General features: G+C 49.9%; 7 protein-coding genes across 7 annotated transcripts; 6 read left to right on the top strand and 1 right to left on the bottom strand.

Moving 5' to 3' along the window:
- Nucleotides 1-173: 173 nt before the first annotated feature.
- AO090011000763 (uncharacterized protein) lies at nucleotides 174-1,194 on the bottom strand (the record flags this gene model as incomplete). The annotated part of the gene is made up of 3 exons (XM_023233097.1): nucleotides 174-182; nucleotides 375-582; nucleotides 644-1,194. The coding sequence occupies 3 exons, from the start codon at nucleotides 1,192-1,194 to the stop codon at nucleotides 174-176; spliced, it is 768 nt and encodes a 255-aa protein (XP_023093633.1).
- A 1,890-nt stretch (nucleotides 1,195-3,084) lies between these two features.
- On the top strand, nucleotides 3,085-3,705 carry AO090011000761 (uncharacterized protein; the record flags this gene model as incomplete). The annotated part of the gene is made up of 3 exons (XM_023233095.1): nucleotides 3,085-3,184; nucleotides 3,280-3,347; nucleotides 3,430-3,705. The coding sequence occupies 3 exons, from the start codon at nucleotides 3,085-3,087 to the stop codon at nucleotides 3,703-3,705; spliced, it is 444 nt and encodes a 147-aa protein (XP_023093632.1).
- A 433-nt stretch (nucleotides 3,706-4,138) lies between these two features.
- On the top strand, nucleotides 4,139-4,850 carry AO090011000760 (uncharacterized protein; the record flags this gene model as incomplete). The annotated part of the gene is made up of 3 exons (XM_023233094.1): nucleotides 4,139-4,393; nucleotides 4,458-4,715; nucleotides 4,797-4,850. 3 exons carry the CDS (start codon nucleotides 4,139-4,141, stop codon nucleotides 4,848-4,850), a joined length of 567 nt encoding a protein of 188 aa, XP_023093631.1.
- Nucleotides 4,851-4,976: 126 nt separating this feature from the next.
- AO090011000759 (uncharacterized protein) lies at nucleotides 4,977-5,852 on the top strand (the record flags this gene model as incomplete). Its single annotated transcript, XM_023233093.1, has 1 exon — nucleotides 4,977-5,852. The coding sequence occupies one exon, from the start codon at nucleotides 4,977-4,979 to the stop codon at nucleotides 5,850-5,852; it is 876 nt and encodes a 291-aa protein (XP_023093630.1).
- A 2,921-nt stretch (nucleotides 5,853-8,773) lies between these two features.
- On the top strand, nucleotides 8,774-9,658 carry AO090011000758 (transcription factor domain-containing protein; the record flags this gene model as incomplete). The annotated part of the gene is made up of 1 exon (XM_023233092.1): nucleotides 8,774-9,658. The coding sequence occupies one exon, from the start codon at nucleotides 8,774-8,776 to the stop codon at nucleotides 9,656-9,658; it is 885 nt and encodes a 294-aa protein (XP_023093629.1).
- Nucleotides 9,659-13,153: 3,495 nt separating this feature from the next.
- AO090011000757 (glycoside hydrolase family 5 protein) lies at nucleotides 13,154-14,479 on the top strand (the record flags this gene model as incomplete). Its single annotated transcript, XM_001826287.3, has 3 exons — nucleotides 13,154-13,876; nucleotides 13,935-14,352; nucleotides 14,400-14,479. The coding sequence occupies 3 exons, from the start codon at nucleotides 13,154-13,156 to the stop codon at nucleotides 14,477-14,479; spliced, it is 1,221 nt and encodes a 406-aa protein (XP_001826339.1).
- Nucleotides 14,480-14,933: 454 nt separating this feature from the next.
- On the top strand, nucleotides 14,934-15,656 carry AO090011000756 (GNAT family N-acetyltransferase; the record flags this gene model as incomplete). Its single annotated transcript, XM_001826286.1, has 1 exon — nucleotides 14,934-15,656. The coding sequence occupies one exon, from the start codon at nucleotides 14,934-14,936 to the stop codon at nucleotides 15,654-15,656; it is 723 nt and encodes a 240-aa protein (XP_001826338.1).
- Nucleotides 15,657-15,970: the final 314 nt, after the last annotated feature.

The following is a 15,970-nucleotide window of genomic DNA, read 5'->3' as shown; positions in this document are numbered from 1 at the left end:
AGCGCATGCAAAATCGGAGTAAGTCAAAGAATAACAATGCATAGCCACTGACCGAGGCCAATGAATGTAAACCAAAAGTTGGAAAGAGATCCCCATGTATTGCTCGGACTGAACAAAGCAGAACACCGTCTCGTCAACACTAGATAAAGCAAACCAAAATCCAACCTCTCAATTCAAGGTACCTTCAGACTTAGTTCAAGACAATAGAATAGCACTAAAGTCGAACTGAACCGGGGGGGGGGAACGACATACAGTCGGTGAAGTCATGTTGTTTGAGGTTTATTCAATCTTCGTCACCAGGTTATCCTGAGTCTCCATGATCAAATCCTCATTTGGTTCAATATAGTTACCATGGAGAAACTGGTAGTTCTCACCATAAAGGACACCACCAACCGAGTCATCAGTGGAATGGTAATAAGCTGGATGCTGGTAGCCAACATATGATGTATTGTGAAAGTCTTGATTTTCCCCGAGGGAGGTGAGGTTAGTAACAGCGTCTTCAGGAACAACTGCAGACATTCCCGCGATAGGATTATATCCAAGCATGTATTGATTCTCCATGTTGAGATTAGGTTCCAGTAGCTGTTGATAAGGAGCTTGGTAAGGCGTATTGTCATATGCGCTAAGAGCTGCGGCTACTGACTGTGCATAGGTCGAAGGAAAGCCACTAAACATATTACCCACTGGCTGCCTGTACCTCAAAGTAACCAGTTTGCTTGTAGCATTGTCTGACACAGGAGAGGAGGTTGGCTCTGAGTGTGGTTCTTGCTCGTTGGGATATTGGAGAAACTCAGCCCCAGGGACCAACAGCTCACCGAATCCATCGTTACTGCCGTCCATGTCCTCGTCTTCACTTTTGATCGGAATGACTTCACGTGGCTGGGGTTTGTGCAATTGCTTCTTGGGTCGACTTCTGCGGCGACCTTTGTCGATATAGTCTTCATCAGATGAAGCATCGTCGTGGAAATTCATTTCTAGACCTTCATCCTCCTCGCTTCCTGCACTAAGAGGAGCTCTGAGGTTGCGTTTGGATCCAGACGCAGTTCTGGTAGGTACATTCCCAGAAGACTTGTTCGATGACCCTACACCACCACGCCGTAGGGGAGGAGGGACTTCTTTGCCAGCATCGACACGACGGGTCCGAAGCTTTGCCAGATGCTGGACGATAGCCCCTTCAGTGACATTGTTTTTCATTGTACTAGCAACCTCAGACCAAGGAATCTTAATAGACTGGTTGTTGCAGACTGACTGTACGGTCAGTAAAAGAAGCTCGTTTAGGTTATCTAGCAACTCAGCGTCAGCTTAACCAGCAAACAACATCAATGTCTTCCAAACAAGGAAATACATGCCATCCCAGCGGACAAGGGTGCGCTTCTTTGGTCTGTTCAAGGCTCTCTTGGAAGAACTCATAGTGTTCTGATAGCATAAGAGACTGCAAGTTACGTCAAATAGTGAATAGATAGCGCCTGTGAATACCCTTGTCGTAAGTCTGATTCACCGACAGTCACTGGAAAAGATGATGTGTAGAGTAAGGGTGGGCGTTGTACCAAGCTGTTGTAGAGAAGAACTGAGTGAAACAATATATGAAGAAGGGTGAGATGAAGTGAGAGCAGGTGTGTGACAGAATCGGATCGCTAAGTATCTAGGTATGGAGACATCAACTGAGATATGTAGACAGTAGGTGAAGCTCACAATCCGGGATAGTATAATGGAGAGGGACATCATTTGTTTGTATGCTTGTCGACTGGTACTCAGCCGCGCAGCCGCAATCACTCTACACTATACTGGACAGTCAATATTAGATAGATCCTGACTATATTATTACCATCTCAGAGATAGGAGCTCTGGAGTTTTGCTAATTTGAAACTACTGCCTATATTATAAGTGATGACCACTTTCATCTGTAGTTGAAGTATATAATATCTAGTCATAGTAGATACCCCTAATATATATATACGTGTAGGGAGACGCCGAAGAAGAAAAGAGATTGTATAAACTTGATATAGCCAGGAAGTCTGACAAAAAGAGAGAAGCATATATATATTGAAGACATGCTATTCTCCCAGTTCTGATTCGGTAATGGAGTATGCTGTAGGCCATGGCTAGAATATACTACTTTTGTAAGAGGTCAGGTGAAACGGCTTGCTTGATTGGTCATGGGCCCGGATAGTCACGTGGATCACATGACCCGAGATCCCGATGCTCCGAAACTCGACGCTTTGCAAAGCATCCCGTATCGGTTGCTTGATTCTCCCACCCCCAATTGAATACCTCATCCTCCACACACCGTCAAGATGGCATACTGGAAAGCTGCTGGTTTGACGTACGCATGATCCCTTATTATTCCACCTCTTGCTTCGAAAACGCCGAACTAACTGGACGTTTGACTTTTACAGTTACAACCGCTACCTGGCCGTTGCTGCTCGCGCGGTCCGCAGATCCCTCAAGGAGACCCCTCGTCTGGCTGCTGAGCGCCGTGGCCAGATGGACCTGCGTTTTGCTAAGTGGGAGGTTCGTTTTGGTGCCCCCGCTTGTTTTGTTGGAATCAATGGGTCATGAACTTGGGCTAACAATGTCTTTCTCACCAATATAGAACGGCAAGCAGGGCGAGGTTCGCTCCCTCGGTGAGGCCAACCAGGAGGCCGCCGTTGCCCATGCCGAGAAATAGACGCTTTTCGAAATCACTCGCATGCGATAATATGGGATATTTTTTACGAGAAGGGGGTTACGGTTGATGATGTGTGGTGCAGGAAATGATTTGGAGCTCTGTAGCATATTCGTCCGTTGACCTGGTATAAATAGAAAGAAAAGACCATTTCTTTCCTGCAAACGGGGCTGTTTAAATTAGTTATCGTGCACTGTAATGCCGTTTGTACTCTGAGCGTAGTCACCGTAACCTGCGGTCCTTCGAGCTTTACACCGCGGGCAACGCTTCCGCAATTTTGCCCTGTCCGCCCGACTCCCCGCCTCTCTTTCGTCGGCACTTCTGTTTCTTTCTCCCATCATCCTTCTTTATAGAGTGCTTTCTGCCCAGGGTTCGAACGGGCAAGTCTGTCAGCTGGCTGCAGATTATCGATACTTTATATGTTGCCAAGTAGCGAGGGCCGAACCCCGATGATGCGAGTCATTTCGCAGTCCGTTGTCCCACGCGACATTACGGACGAGTTTACCAACGCTGCCTCGAGTGAGATCTGTTCTACCTCTGTCCAGTAGCTAATTTACCTAGATTATATGCTACTACGTGATATGGCTTTCTGACAATTGTTTCCTTGGTGTTAGGATTGCGAACCGGGCAGTTGGTTAAAGATGAGTACTTTACTTTGTTCGAGGCAGTGGGCGCACTGGAGGTGAGCTCATGCTACTTACTCCTCGTAGCAAGGGCTATTCAACTTTTGCGTGACATGAAGCTTATATATGCTATTATCGCAGATTATGGACTCGAAAATGGACAGCGGCTATCTTGGACCGGGACAAACCGACGTGCAAGCATTAGAGGACGACTACGATACCACGCGCGAGCTGGCTCCGGAGCAGGTGATAGGGATAATGGATGAACTATTATGTCATGAGGTAGGTGGTACCTTCCCAGAGAGCGACGAGTATCCGCTTATGTGGAGATATACTGAGACAAACCGCGCAATGGCAGATGGCATGGCATATGGGACATCCACTCTCGCAAACACTTTTCACCTCTCTATACCTTGATAAACTCCTTTGGCCCATACCGAAAACACTTGAAGAAGCACGCTTTTGTCGTCCGGGATCCGCTAGGAATAAGGAAGAGCCTGGGATGGTACATGTCGTGCTACGTGCCTATTGTCTTGCGCTTATCAAATGTTGCGACTTTGTTCATGCGCGAGTGATAAATGAGTATTTCTACGAGGTAAGTCACACGGCTTTCACATGTACATATACGATCGCTAAAGGTATATAGGAGGAAGATTTTGTCACCCAATTGTACAACCGCAGTCTGCTGTCGCAGTTCGACCAGGAATATTTCCGCAATCTCTTGGACCGGGCGATTTCATGGGTCGATGAGCAAGGTGATAGTGTCGACGGAAAGTTGAAAGAAGCAATAAAGTGCCGGTTGGTCTTTCGGCGTGATTTCCTTCTCAGTTTGGACCAGGATCTCGATATCATGCAGAGTCGCTCAGCCAGTCACTTCTCATCCTGTCTGTCGCAATTGGACCCTATAACGGAATCGGTGTCACTTGGAAGACCAGTACCTGAAGCGTTCAGTTGGAAGATCCAACGAAAACTGGCAAGCACAGTCCCCCCTCGGCCAATGGTAAAAATAAGCTTTGAGGATGCGCTGGCGCATTTGAAACGGTTGTGTCAGGATGCCATTGATCTTCTGGAGGTCCTGGATTACTCTGGACCCCATAACCTCAAGGTATGCTACTGAAGGAGCTAACTGAATATTGCTCTTCTGGCTACTTATCCTCTAACGTTGTTAGGTGGCCGTTTGGACTCTGCTGTCTCGGAAGCCCCAGCCGTCAGTTTATATTCGATCACTCGTTCAATCTATGATTATGAGTAACACGATGGTTCTGGGAGCTGTACCAGTGAAGAAATTCTTATATGATGAGCTTGCGGAAATCGTCCTCCCTTCAAGCACGCTTCTGCAAGCCAACACAGACGAGACGGAAATGCCGACCGACCCTCGCTTTCAGATAGCCAGCCACATGGATGCTTTTGTTAAGCGCTTTGCTCAGGTGCGATGCTGCATATATCTCCCTCACGTCATTTCCCCCGCGAGCTAACCTGTGATAGCCATTTGTGGACATTTTCCGAAGTGCGTGCCTCAACCGTTGTCGTATCCGTCGGACAGTATGCCATACAATTGTTGATTGGGACAACCTACAGATGGAGGTATCTATGCGGTTTCTCTCATATACGGTATACCGTTACTAATTACTTCGTAGGCCGAAGATCTCGATGAACAGCTACGCACGCTGAACAACGAACCTCCACTTATGCTCCAAAACGGCGACGCTACCTATTCATACCCGCTTAGCAGTTGGGCCTACCACCAGAAACTGAACCAGTTCCGGCTCATTATCCAGCTCGGATTCGAACTTTCCATCTATTCTCCCGAGGAACTACCAGGGATGTACTGGTACTTGTCCCACATCTGCTCCACACATCTCGGCCACATTGACCGAATCCGTACATTTACCGTTGCTGCCGCGAAGCGGAACCTGACCGCTCTGGCGGGAAAGAAACGCGATGCCGTTGAGCGACACGCCGCTCTACAAAATACGCTCCGTCTTCTCGAAAGACTTACTACGCAAATAGTCGCCGTGGATGCCTTCGCCATATCCTTACACGCTCTATATGTTCTTCTGGCTCGCCATGAAGTTTTGCCCACAGCAGCGGCTGCGCAGGCATACTCCAGCGAAAGACTACGGTATGAACTCCGCATGAAGCCCTTCATACCGATTACTTTGCCGGAACTGGTTCCTTTCGACGAATACCGCCGGGAGGCCATCTTAGAAGGGGACAGTGACGAGGCAGTCCTGGAGCGTGCCACGAAAGCCATCTCCGAAGCCCGCAAAGCTTGGGAAGCAACCCTCGCTAACGGTGCTTTTATCCGGGATCCTCAAGGCCAAACGAACCAGACACTAGCCATTGAAGAAGATTGGAAAAAGGATGTTAAGAATACGATGCGGGCATGCATCGGGGCCAGCATTGCCATTGAAACTGTGAAGAAGGCGTTGGCAGCGCGCCGTGCATCCACCAATGCTGTGAACCTTCAGGTAAGTATTCCTGAAATGGGCTCGAAGGCGCGTTGGCATGACTGGTGGGTTGTACCCCAAGTATCTCCGACCCCGAGCGGCTCTCAGACATGAAAACCATATGATGTCCACTGAACTCTGATGAACGACTTGATTTCATGTGATGATGAATACCATGTACCCGTCGTTCGTTCTGGCAATGCCCTTTTTCATGTATGATGGATGATGAAGTTATGTACATAGAGTAATGGTATTAGAAATATCCCGAAGCAAGGGAGGTGTACCGAGGGTTGAAGAAATAGAATTTCTCAGTTTTACCCACTTTAATTAACCTTGGGGATCAGGCCATACACAATGAGAGCCTCCGGGATCACCTGATATGCAACTGCAGCTCAATTCCCGTGCAGAGGATCGGCACATGGGCAGCAAATTCATGACATGCCATGCCGTTGGGGGACACACAAGCTTATTGTTTGGGTTCAGACTTCCCCCCCATTGTCTTTTTTTCTCCCCGTTTCCCTTTCGTCCCAAAAGGGTTGGAACCGAGGTTGAAAAGAGCAAACTTAACGAGCGGAGGGAAATGGACCTTTGATCCTGACGTTATCTTCCCGAAAATGACTTCATTACCAGCATGACGGAAAACAAATTCGATTCTGCGAACCCTCATTGATTGCATGGAGGCGACTTGGTTTGGATTGAATTGATTTCATATTTTAATTCTCAAATACATCCCAGCAATATCCCATTTGGTCAACATAAGCGAACAAAACAGGACGATCTGCGCTGCAACCACGCCATCTCCAGAGTCCTGGTTGGCCGGTGCGCCGTTGCTCTTGGCCGCTGTCACTAACGGGCCCCAAATGCTCCAATAATAATCCACTCAACGGACCTCCGTAGGGTATTGCTCTGTCTTCTTGTTACCTTGGGACTTAATATCAAGGAACTATTACTATCACAGATCAGAAACCGGAACCGGAAAAGCCCTCCGGAAATCGATCCGTTGGCTTTCTTTTTCTGCTTTTGGTGATCTGAACCAAAAGAACCAAAAAAGGACAGAAAAAAAAGGGCCAAAAAAAAAAAAAAAAAAACAGGGAAACAGTGATCCGCTACCTATTATTAGGTGGTCTGTCCCTTCGCGACTCGCAGATTCGCCGCGAGGATTCCGGAGCTATTCATGGGGTTGAGCGATGATCGATTGAGAAGTGGATTTGTTTCTCGTGCATCTCATTCGTGCTCCCTTCGGTCGCGGCTCGTCGGTGGCCTCGCTTGACCTTCAACGATCTGATCTCGAATGGCTGAAGCTGACACTTGCCATTTCGGTTGAACCATCCAGTAATAATAATAATAGCCTCTTTTATGCGTGCTGTCTCCGTCACCCTACGCACTACTACCCCCCGGATCCCTCCTCCTCCCCTACTATCGCGCCCGACTTCGTCCCATCCCCCATCCGGCGGGGCGACAAGAGGACGTTTCGGTCGCCATCGCAATGCCTACATATCCGATCCGACGCCGGCCTCGCGAGTGCAAAACTTGTCTACCATGTCGCGCCAGTAAGGTTCGTTGCGATCGCAACGTCCCGTGCGGGAATTGCGTCAAACGTAACTTTACTTGTTCTTACGGTCGTCCGCCGCCAACTCAACCTAAACCGCCGCTCATTCCAGATCCTACCTTTTCAGCTGCCGCCTCCACTGTGTCTACACCTCAATTTCCTTCGGGTTCAGCCTATATATCTTCTAGTCGAGACGATGCCCCCATTTCCTCCTACAGCGCAGAGCCGACCTCGGATGATGCTCTGTCGGAAACCGTGACGATTTCTCAATTTGAATGGGATGAGGTGAATTCCAAGATGCGCGCGATGGAGTCAATATTGGCTAGTCTGAACTCGCTTTTTCAGACCCATGCAGCGAGGAAATCCATTGACCCTCGGTCCGAGCCGTCGGTGACTGAAGACGGCAAATCTCCGGCACCTCAAGGGATCTATAACGAGAACACGATGAAAACCGGCTCCATTCACATTGGCGCAAAATCCGCATTAATAGATATCCTGGATAGATCAAAAGGCTCGGATGGTACGGCGGCTGCGTTGCCGAGGGAAGACTTGCTGGCGGAATTGGCGATGGAAAATGAGGCCGCCTCATATCCTTTCGTCGATCTTTGGTCGTCTGATCCGTACACCTTCAACATCGCCGGGGTCTGTGGCGTACTGCCGGATGACGAACAATGTCGCAGGTGGGTAGAGCGGGCTCTGAGTCCTTGGCTGGACTCGTTCCTGTAGAGTGCGACCTTCGCTGATAATGGAGGTCTTCCGCACAGGTTTCTTCGCTTTTACAGGGACATCGGCTCAGTACTATATCCCGTACTTCCAGACGTTTCCAAATTAGAACACGACACAAATCAACTCTTGCATAATCGGCAGAAGGTAGGAGGAACATATCGACCGGATGTGAACGGCCTAGTCAAACCGTTTGGCATGAGCTTGCCTTTCCTTAGCCTTCTCTTTGCTGTTTTAGCTTCGGGTTGCCAATTATCCGACTTGCCGTTAAAGGAACGGGAGTTGACGTCGTGGGTGTATGGTGTGTGCGACCTCCCGCTGGCGACCAGAATTTCTTGGGGCTCACATCTTTCTAGTCTCGTGTTCTTACCAGTGCTTGCGCATGATCAACTATGTTTCGCAGCCAACGGTAGAAGTAATCCAAATTCTGCTAATCATCAGCAATGTGCTATCATATAATATGAACGCTGGTGCTTCTTATACCTTACTCGGTACGTGAGATGTGGCGTGAGGGGCCGCCTGATTTCCAAGCTAATGACGATGCTTGTCAACAGGGATGACAGAGCGGATGTGTATGAGTCTCGGGCTTCATGTTGAGACACCGGGATTCTCGCAAAACGTCACAGCGTCTCGGAGAAGAGTATGGTATGGCACCACTGCAAGGACCCGTCTGGAAGATACATGATATCCTAACTCTCGCAGGTGGGCAATGGCTTTCCAGAATAGTCATTTCTCCTTAGCTTACGACCGACCGTCCATCACTATGGTAAGCCAGCCGGAAATTCCCTATGACAGGAAATCAATGCCCGGCCATCGCTCCTACTTCGAAAGCCTCTGCCGTATTATTTCTGTGGTGCTGGAGATGCTGCGGGGACTTATGTTGTCGCACCATTCTCATCTGCGGTACCATGAAATCCGCGAGTATAAACAGCGAATAGAGCGCATTCTTGCAGATACTACCCCTCATTTGCGTTATCGGGAACGCTGCGTCACATTGGCTGAACATATTGAGCGGACGGAGTTGCGGCTACACTCATCTTACTATATCTCAGTTATGTGTCGAGTATCCTTGGACCCAGACGCACCGCTGGATGACCAGCGACGGGCGGTGGTCCGAGAGGACTGTATAACCAATCTCATGAACACGATTGAAGCTTTCATTGAGCTGCATTCACTTCATTCCCATTGCTCGCGTAGCTGGGTCAGTCTCCAGCGGACCATCGCATCCGCGTTCCTGCTGGTTGCCAACAACAACGACCATATTCACCCACGGACGTGGGAGTTGACTGAGAAATTAGAGGCCGTCATCGCCGAGCATGTGACTGGAGATGGAAATGTAAACCACAACACCCGGACAGATTCGGCCAGGCATTTGGCATCCTCTCTCCGCGCTCTCCGGGAAGTGAGTGCTGCGTTCTATTCTAGGAAGAAGAAGAAGAAGAAGAAGAAGCAGGCATCAGCCCTAGCCCCGGAAGCTATTTCCCCGAAAACCGTGCTCACCTCACCCGCTTCGGTAGCTGCCACCGCCTCATCGCCTTATGCTGCCAGATACAGTGTCAGTTCCTCCGAGGACGGACATATTGACAACATCCTAAATCAGGTGTCGGATGTGATGTTGTTCCCTACCCTGAACATGGGCACTTCATGAGTCATTGTAACCAACATAGTTCCCCAACCCCTCCATTGTGGATCTGACACGAGGGCTGCCGCCCGCTATGACCCGTGGGCATCTAATTGGAGCCGCTGTGAATACCGAGAATTCTGTATACCCGCTGGAAAGGAACGCTTTCGATAGAGCTGGAAATTTCGGGTTAGGTTGTTTTGGCAAGATACACTTTTGCCACAATCATTCTGGACATAGGCGATCCTCGGACGAGGGGCATACTTTTCATTGTGGTGGCCCTCGCCGTGTGATCTGGAGGTTGACGGTGAGAGCGAGGTTGACAGCCTCACGACCGTCGCGTCGCAAAAGGGATTGGAAACCGAGTGGTGTCTGAGAGTGGGAGGGGAGGGATAGGCATGGAGGGGTATTTGTAGCTTACCGGGGCACCCGAGCTCTAGGGCGTCGGAGATTGAGATCCTCTTTCACGAAAATGTTTGGGGCTATGTTTTGGGATGGAGATGAGCCGGACCCCAATCGCACGTGGCCGAAGCAAAGCCGCTTCGGCCGAAGGCCGTCCGTGGTTATGGCCTGAGGTCGAAACTCAATCGGTGTACTGTAGTTGAAGCAAATCCACTTTCGGTCATTCGTGCCCTATCGCGATGCTGTGGCAGGGCATTCATTCTCCCTCTCCCTTACTCCTCATCCATCCCTCTGTGAAATGAATACTACATCGTATTCCCCGTCATATGTTGCGCACCCGCAGTCTTCGTTTCATATGAGCCCAATCTATTTTTTCTTTGACCCTCTCTCGTGTGACGACACCTGAAATTGCGATATTTCCTAGTTGAGAGGGTACGTACATGCACCGATTCCAATAGTTAATAATAATGAGTGGTGATCTGAGCTCGCTTTAGACTTTCCCTTTACGGTCGAGGGCACCACTTCCGAACGTCTATGTCCGGAATACCGGGATAGTGGCAAAAGGGGTCCAAGATAATAATAATAATAAAAAAAAAAAGAATAATAAACAGGATTACTTCGTAGCGCATCGAAGGTGTATCCTCCACAACTGACTTGCCGAAGTACAGTTGAGACAGTCTCGGAGATTTCCTCCCCACGGCCATACAAAACCGCCTCGGAGCCGAGGGGCGGGAAACGCATCAACCTCATCATGAGGCTTCAGCAAACATGAGGCTCCGCTTGTGGGGTTTCCGTTTCGGAACCAGATCGACAAATATATAGCCTTTGACTGTGAAGAAAACCGGTTATACCAGCTTCCGGACTTCACCCATTTCCCTGAACCACCGCTCAATCCAACGACTGAGATCGGTTTCTCCTGTCAGCGTACTCGGAGAATGGTCGCACATGGGAGCTGGAGCCTGGAGGGGGAATCCACCAGCCAGATGCATTCTAATCCCAACCACGAAGGATTGATCAGGCAATCCAGGCAGGGACTGTCGACTCAGATGCTGAAACCGACCCTTTCTAGTGTCCTCTTGACGATGACACGTTTCCAGGGGATGATGGAGGACCGAACGCACGGATACAAATGGGAAACACGAGCTTGGCTTGAGCCATGGGTGGTATGATTCTGCCGTTGTTGGTCGGGCCCAATTGGCCAAACACCAACACGGACAGAGCACAACAGATGAGCCATGGAATCTGTCTAGGTACTACTGTGGACATAGGGCCACCTTGGTGCAAGCGTCTTTCACCAGCAGTCCAATGCCCGATTTCTAGTTGGTTTCAGGACATGGACACCTTTTCCAGAGCCCGACCGTAATAAGCGCAGCAATGACGGTTCCGCCAACGGTGGAATGAATGAATCAAAACACTGTTGCAGTCGGTGATAGCGCAGCTGGAAGAGGGGCTAAAGTCGACTACTCTAGGTACCCTCGGCGGGCTCCCAGATAATCCCTCTCGAGAGAACGCAGGCGGCAGCGAAAGACAGCAAGAATATGGCGTCGCACAACTGCATCGATGAGGGAGCCTGACCCATGTAGACATGTCCGTAATCATAATCGATCAAAGTCACTTCTATCGTGACGGATGTTGGTGTTACGCACTACAGTAGTTATATCTCAGTATTCCCTTGGTTATATAACACTGATCTGAATCATTTTTTGGTATCAATAGGACCTAAGAGTCGATCTATCATGGAAGGCATGATTCGTCTGACTCTCAAACTGTCGGAAAAAAGTGCCGGAGTCCTCTGACACTTTGAGTTCACTAATTGATCCCCCTCCCCACTCTAACCATATCCACTTTCTTTCACTCTGCAAAGTATGGTACAGTTTCTAGGGGCCTCCATTCTTGTACAATCGCTGGAGAAGGCAGACAAGGTGATATTACTCTCTCGAATGAGCTTGAAGTACGGAGGGAACCGTTATTTTCCCGCATCTTCATCCAGGGGGTCTAATCCGTATGAGCAGCGGCATAAAGTTCACTATGCGAGTGAAGATCCCTCGGGCGGGAGTTCAATTGGATTCCATACGAGCAAGCTTTGGCGTGACCCAGCCTGATGATATAGGAGAGGGACGCATAGCTATGCTGTGGCGCAGGTTTACACTTTGCAGGATCGTAAAGTCTATCTCTTTCGATCGCGCTGATTGAAAGTACGCTTCTTAGTCCTGAATCCGTCGCCAGAATGGGCCATAAAGCGGGGATTGCGTTCGTGGAGATTGGTATCGACAAGGGGGAATGGCACTATCTCTTGCCTCGAGGATTCCTGGTATCTTGATCTTACCCATTCTTTACCCACGACGCGTCCACAAAAGTTGTGGAGGCATTCCGGAAATTTTACCCGATAAGAATGGTATGCCGTGAATGGACGTGGGAGTGTAAGCGAGCATTCAGGAAAACGACGGTTCGTTTCGGTTGCGCAGAGTTTACACGGATTTCTAAATTTGTCTAGAGGCTTTTGCTGGACTTTCACAAGCGAAATGACACTGGGTAAGGACCCTCAGGATTCATTGGCTACGGAAAAGACCGCTAAGTTGACGATTCCTTTTAGTTTCAAGGCACAGGGCTCAGTTCGGCCCTTTGGGCTGTTAGTTCACGGTACTCGATACCCGACGATGACAGTCCAGGACCGTGAAACCCCCCCTATCACATTGGAAATACACGGGGCCATTGTTATTGTTTGGATCTGACCTATGGGGAATGTAACCGATTGACACATTCTTATCCCTAGTCCCCGCCTCCCCTGCGGCAGTTGCGCCCAGGACGCATACTCAAACTAAACCCTAAGTCGATGAATCGCTCGTAGCGAGTCAGACACATTCTCAGCAGGCCTCCTACATAACGCGGATAGTATTAGGTCCAATCATGTTTCGCAAGAGTCTTGTGTTCCAAGATTTACTTTCTTTCCCTTTCAGATCGCTCATCAATGATGGAACTGGGGGCTACTTCTCGTTGAAGTGATGCTGGCCACGGGGGATCACCCCTCATAGAACTGTGGATATTTTATCTCCGCATTGCGTACTTTTTGTTTTCTGGGCGTGCTTCATAGAGGACCGATGCTGTTTTCGAGTCACAACCATGAAAGTCACCAGGCTAGCGGTTCTGAATACCCTGGCAACCCTAACTGTTGCCTGGCTTCCAACAACCGACAAGACAATCACCTCTAGTAATGGAACCGATCTCTTCAAAGCCTCGCACGGGAAGATTCGGGGGGTGAACTTGGGCTCGCAGTTCGTGTTCGAACCCTGGATCGCTACGAAAGCCTGGTCCGAGCTTGGCTGTGAAGGGCAGGAATCCGAATTTGACTGTGTGATGAAGTTGGGTCAGGATGCAGCAAATAAGGCCTTTGCCAAGCATTGGGACTCATGGATTACCAAGGAGGACATCAAAGAGATACGAAGCTACGGTCTGAACACGATTCGCATACCCGTCGGCTACTGGATGAACGAGGATCTCATCTATCACGACAGCGAGTACTTTCCACACGGCGGGTTTGCGTATCTCGAGAAGCTGTGCGGGTGGGCCAGTGATGCTGGTCTGTACATCATTATTGACCTGCACGGGGCCCCTGGCGCCCAGGTTGCGAAGAACGCCTTTACGGGCCAGTTCGCCGATACGCCTGGATTCTATGTGGATTTTCAGTACCAACGGGCACTTGAGTTTCTCGAGTGGATGACGATCAAGGTCCATACCCTGCACAATTTCCGGAACGTGGGCATGTTGGAGGTCGTCAACGAGCCGGTGCAGAATCCCCAGGTGACAACTACGTTGCGCTCAAACTATTACCCCAATGCTTTCCACGTGAGTGTGCTTTATTGAGTTGTGTAGACACTGTCATACTGAGATACCTGAACAACAGTCCATCCGCAAAGTGGAAGGAGCGCTGAGCATCGACCGAAAAGACTACCTGCATATCCAGATGATGGACGGCGCCTGGGGCGCCGGGGATCCCCACGAGCACCTGACGGACGACTACTACGCTGCCTACGACAACCACCGCTATCTCAAATGGGATCCTCGAGTGGAGGTGTCCAAAGATAGCTACATCAAGACCTCGTGTAACGACAACGTGGCGACCAACTGGCCCGCTATCATCGGCGAGTGGAGCTTGGGGGTCCCCGATAACGTACAAGAGACAGCTGACTGGAAGCCGTATTCTAACCTGGACTTTTACCAGAAGTGGTTTGCCGCGCAGGTGCAGAACTATGAACAACATCAGGGGTGGATCTTTTGGACGTGGAAGACTCAGCTGGACGAGTATCGGTGGTCTTATCGCGGTACGTATCTATCTGGGTTTTGGCAAACGTCGAGCTGACCATAGTAGATGGAGTCAAAGCGGGAGTGATCCCGACCGATCTCAACGCAGTCTTTCGGGAGGATGTCTGTAAAGGTCGAAGCAGCTAGGTGGTGTCGTAACGTTTTAGGATGATCGAGTAATGATGATAATGAATACGATAGTTTAATATGAAGCACGGCGAGACACACTGTGCCCGACAAGTAAACTGAATCCAAGATATTCCATTGCAACTACACTAAACTACAGCCCTAATTGCAAGTAGACCCAAACCTATGGTTCAACCGCAGTCAATCAGTCCAGTAAGAACCTGGCAGAACCCCACATGGGGCTCGGGGACAAAGTCCTATCACGATCTCGATAGATAGGGAAATAAGGTACGGGAATGACGCACCTCGGCGATTCCACTAGTTTACTTTATTTACATAACTAAACAATGACTCAGATACAAGATACAATAGCATATATTGAACCACCACTCCAACAGATCTACCTCACTCACACACTTTACAACCTCCCACATCAACACACCTACAACCATAACCACTACTACAACTAAACAAAATGACTACCAACCCACCCCCAGGAGCAGAAGTCCTCCTCCCCCCAGCACAACCACCAGCTCCACACCCCCTCGTCGGCCGGACAATAACGCTACACCCCATCCAAGAATCCCACACCCAGGGCCTCTGGAATATTGTCGGCGGTACCACCGATCCCAAAAAGACCGCAGTCTGGACCTACCTCCCCGAAGGACCCTACCCAGAAGACACATACACCGACTTCAAAACCTCCATCCAGAAAAAGACCACGAGCAAAGACCCCTTCTTCTACACGATCTTCGACAACCGCACCCAGAAACCCCAAGGCTGGATCACGCTCATGAGCATTGTGCCGGAGCACCTCCGCGTCGAAATCGGGCACGTGCTCTTCGCCCCGGAACTGCAGCGTACGACGGGCGCTACGGAGGCGGTGTATTTGTTACTGCGGTATGCCTTCGAGGAGCTGGGGTATCGGCGGGTGGAGTGGAAGTGTAATGCCCTCAATGAGGGGAGTAAGCGGGCTGCGAGACGGTTGGGGTTTGTCTTTGAGGGGGTGTTTAGGGAGCATATGGTTGTGAAGGGAAGGAATCGGGATACGGCGTGGTTTTCGTTGCTGAAGGGGGAGTGGGAGCGGGGGGTGAAGGGGGGATTGGAGGGGTGGTTGCATCCGGGGAATTTTGATGAGAGTGGGAAACAGAGGAGGGGGTTGGAGGATATTCGGGAGGGTGTTTTGGGGTCTCTATAGATAGTCATCCACCCATGGTTGTGATATAGGACTTGACATGCTCAGTAAACGCGGAACCGGGGATTCACCACCCGGTACCGGTTACAGCAGCGGGACCGGGATGGAGCAGAACAAGTATTTAATAAACACTCCACAGGAGCAAACAATTGGATTCTTCCGGCCCAAACCAAACAACATACCACAATGGCGTCGAAGACCGCCTTCCTCGTCCTCGACCTCCAGAAAGGAGTCACGGGCCAGATCTTGGACGACTCGACCCCAAAGAGAGAATCATACATCGACCGCCTCGCCTCTGTGGTCAAAGCCGCCCGAGA

This window comes from Aspergillus oryzae, chromosome 7, assembly GCF_000184455.2.
Source record: "Aspergillus oryzae RIB40 DNA, chromosome 7".
NCBI classification, from domain to species: domain Eukaryota; kingdom Fungi; phylum Ascomycota; class Eurotiomycetes; order Eurotiales; family Aspergillaceae; genus Aspergillus; species Aspergillus oryzae.
This window is presented reverse-complemented; position numbering and strand designations above follow the sequence as displayed.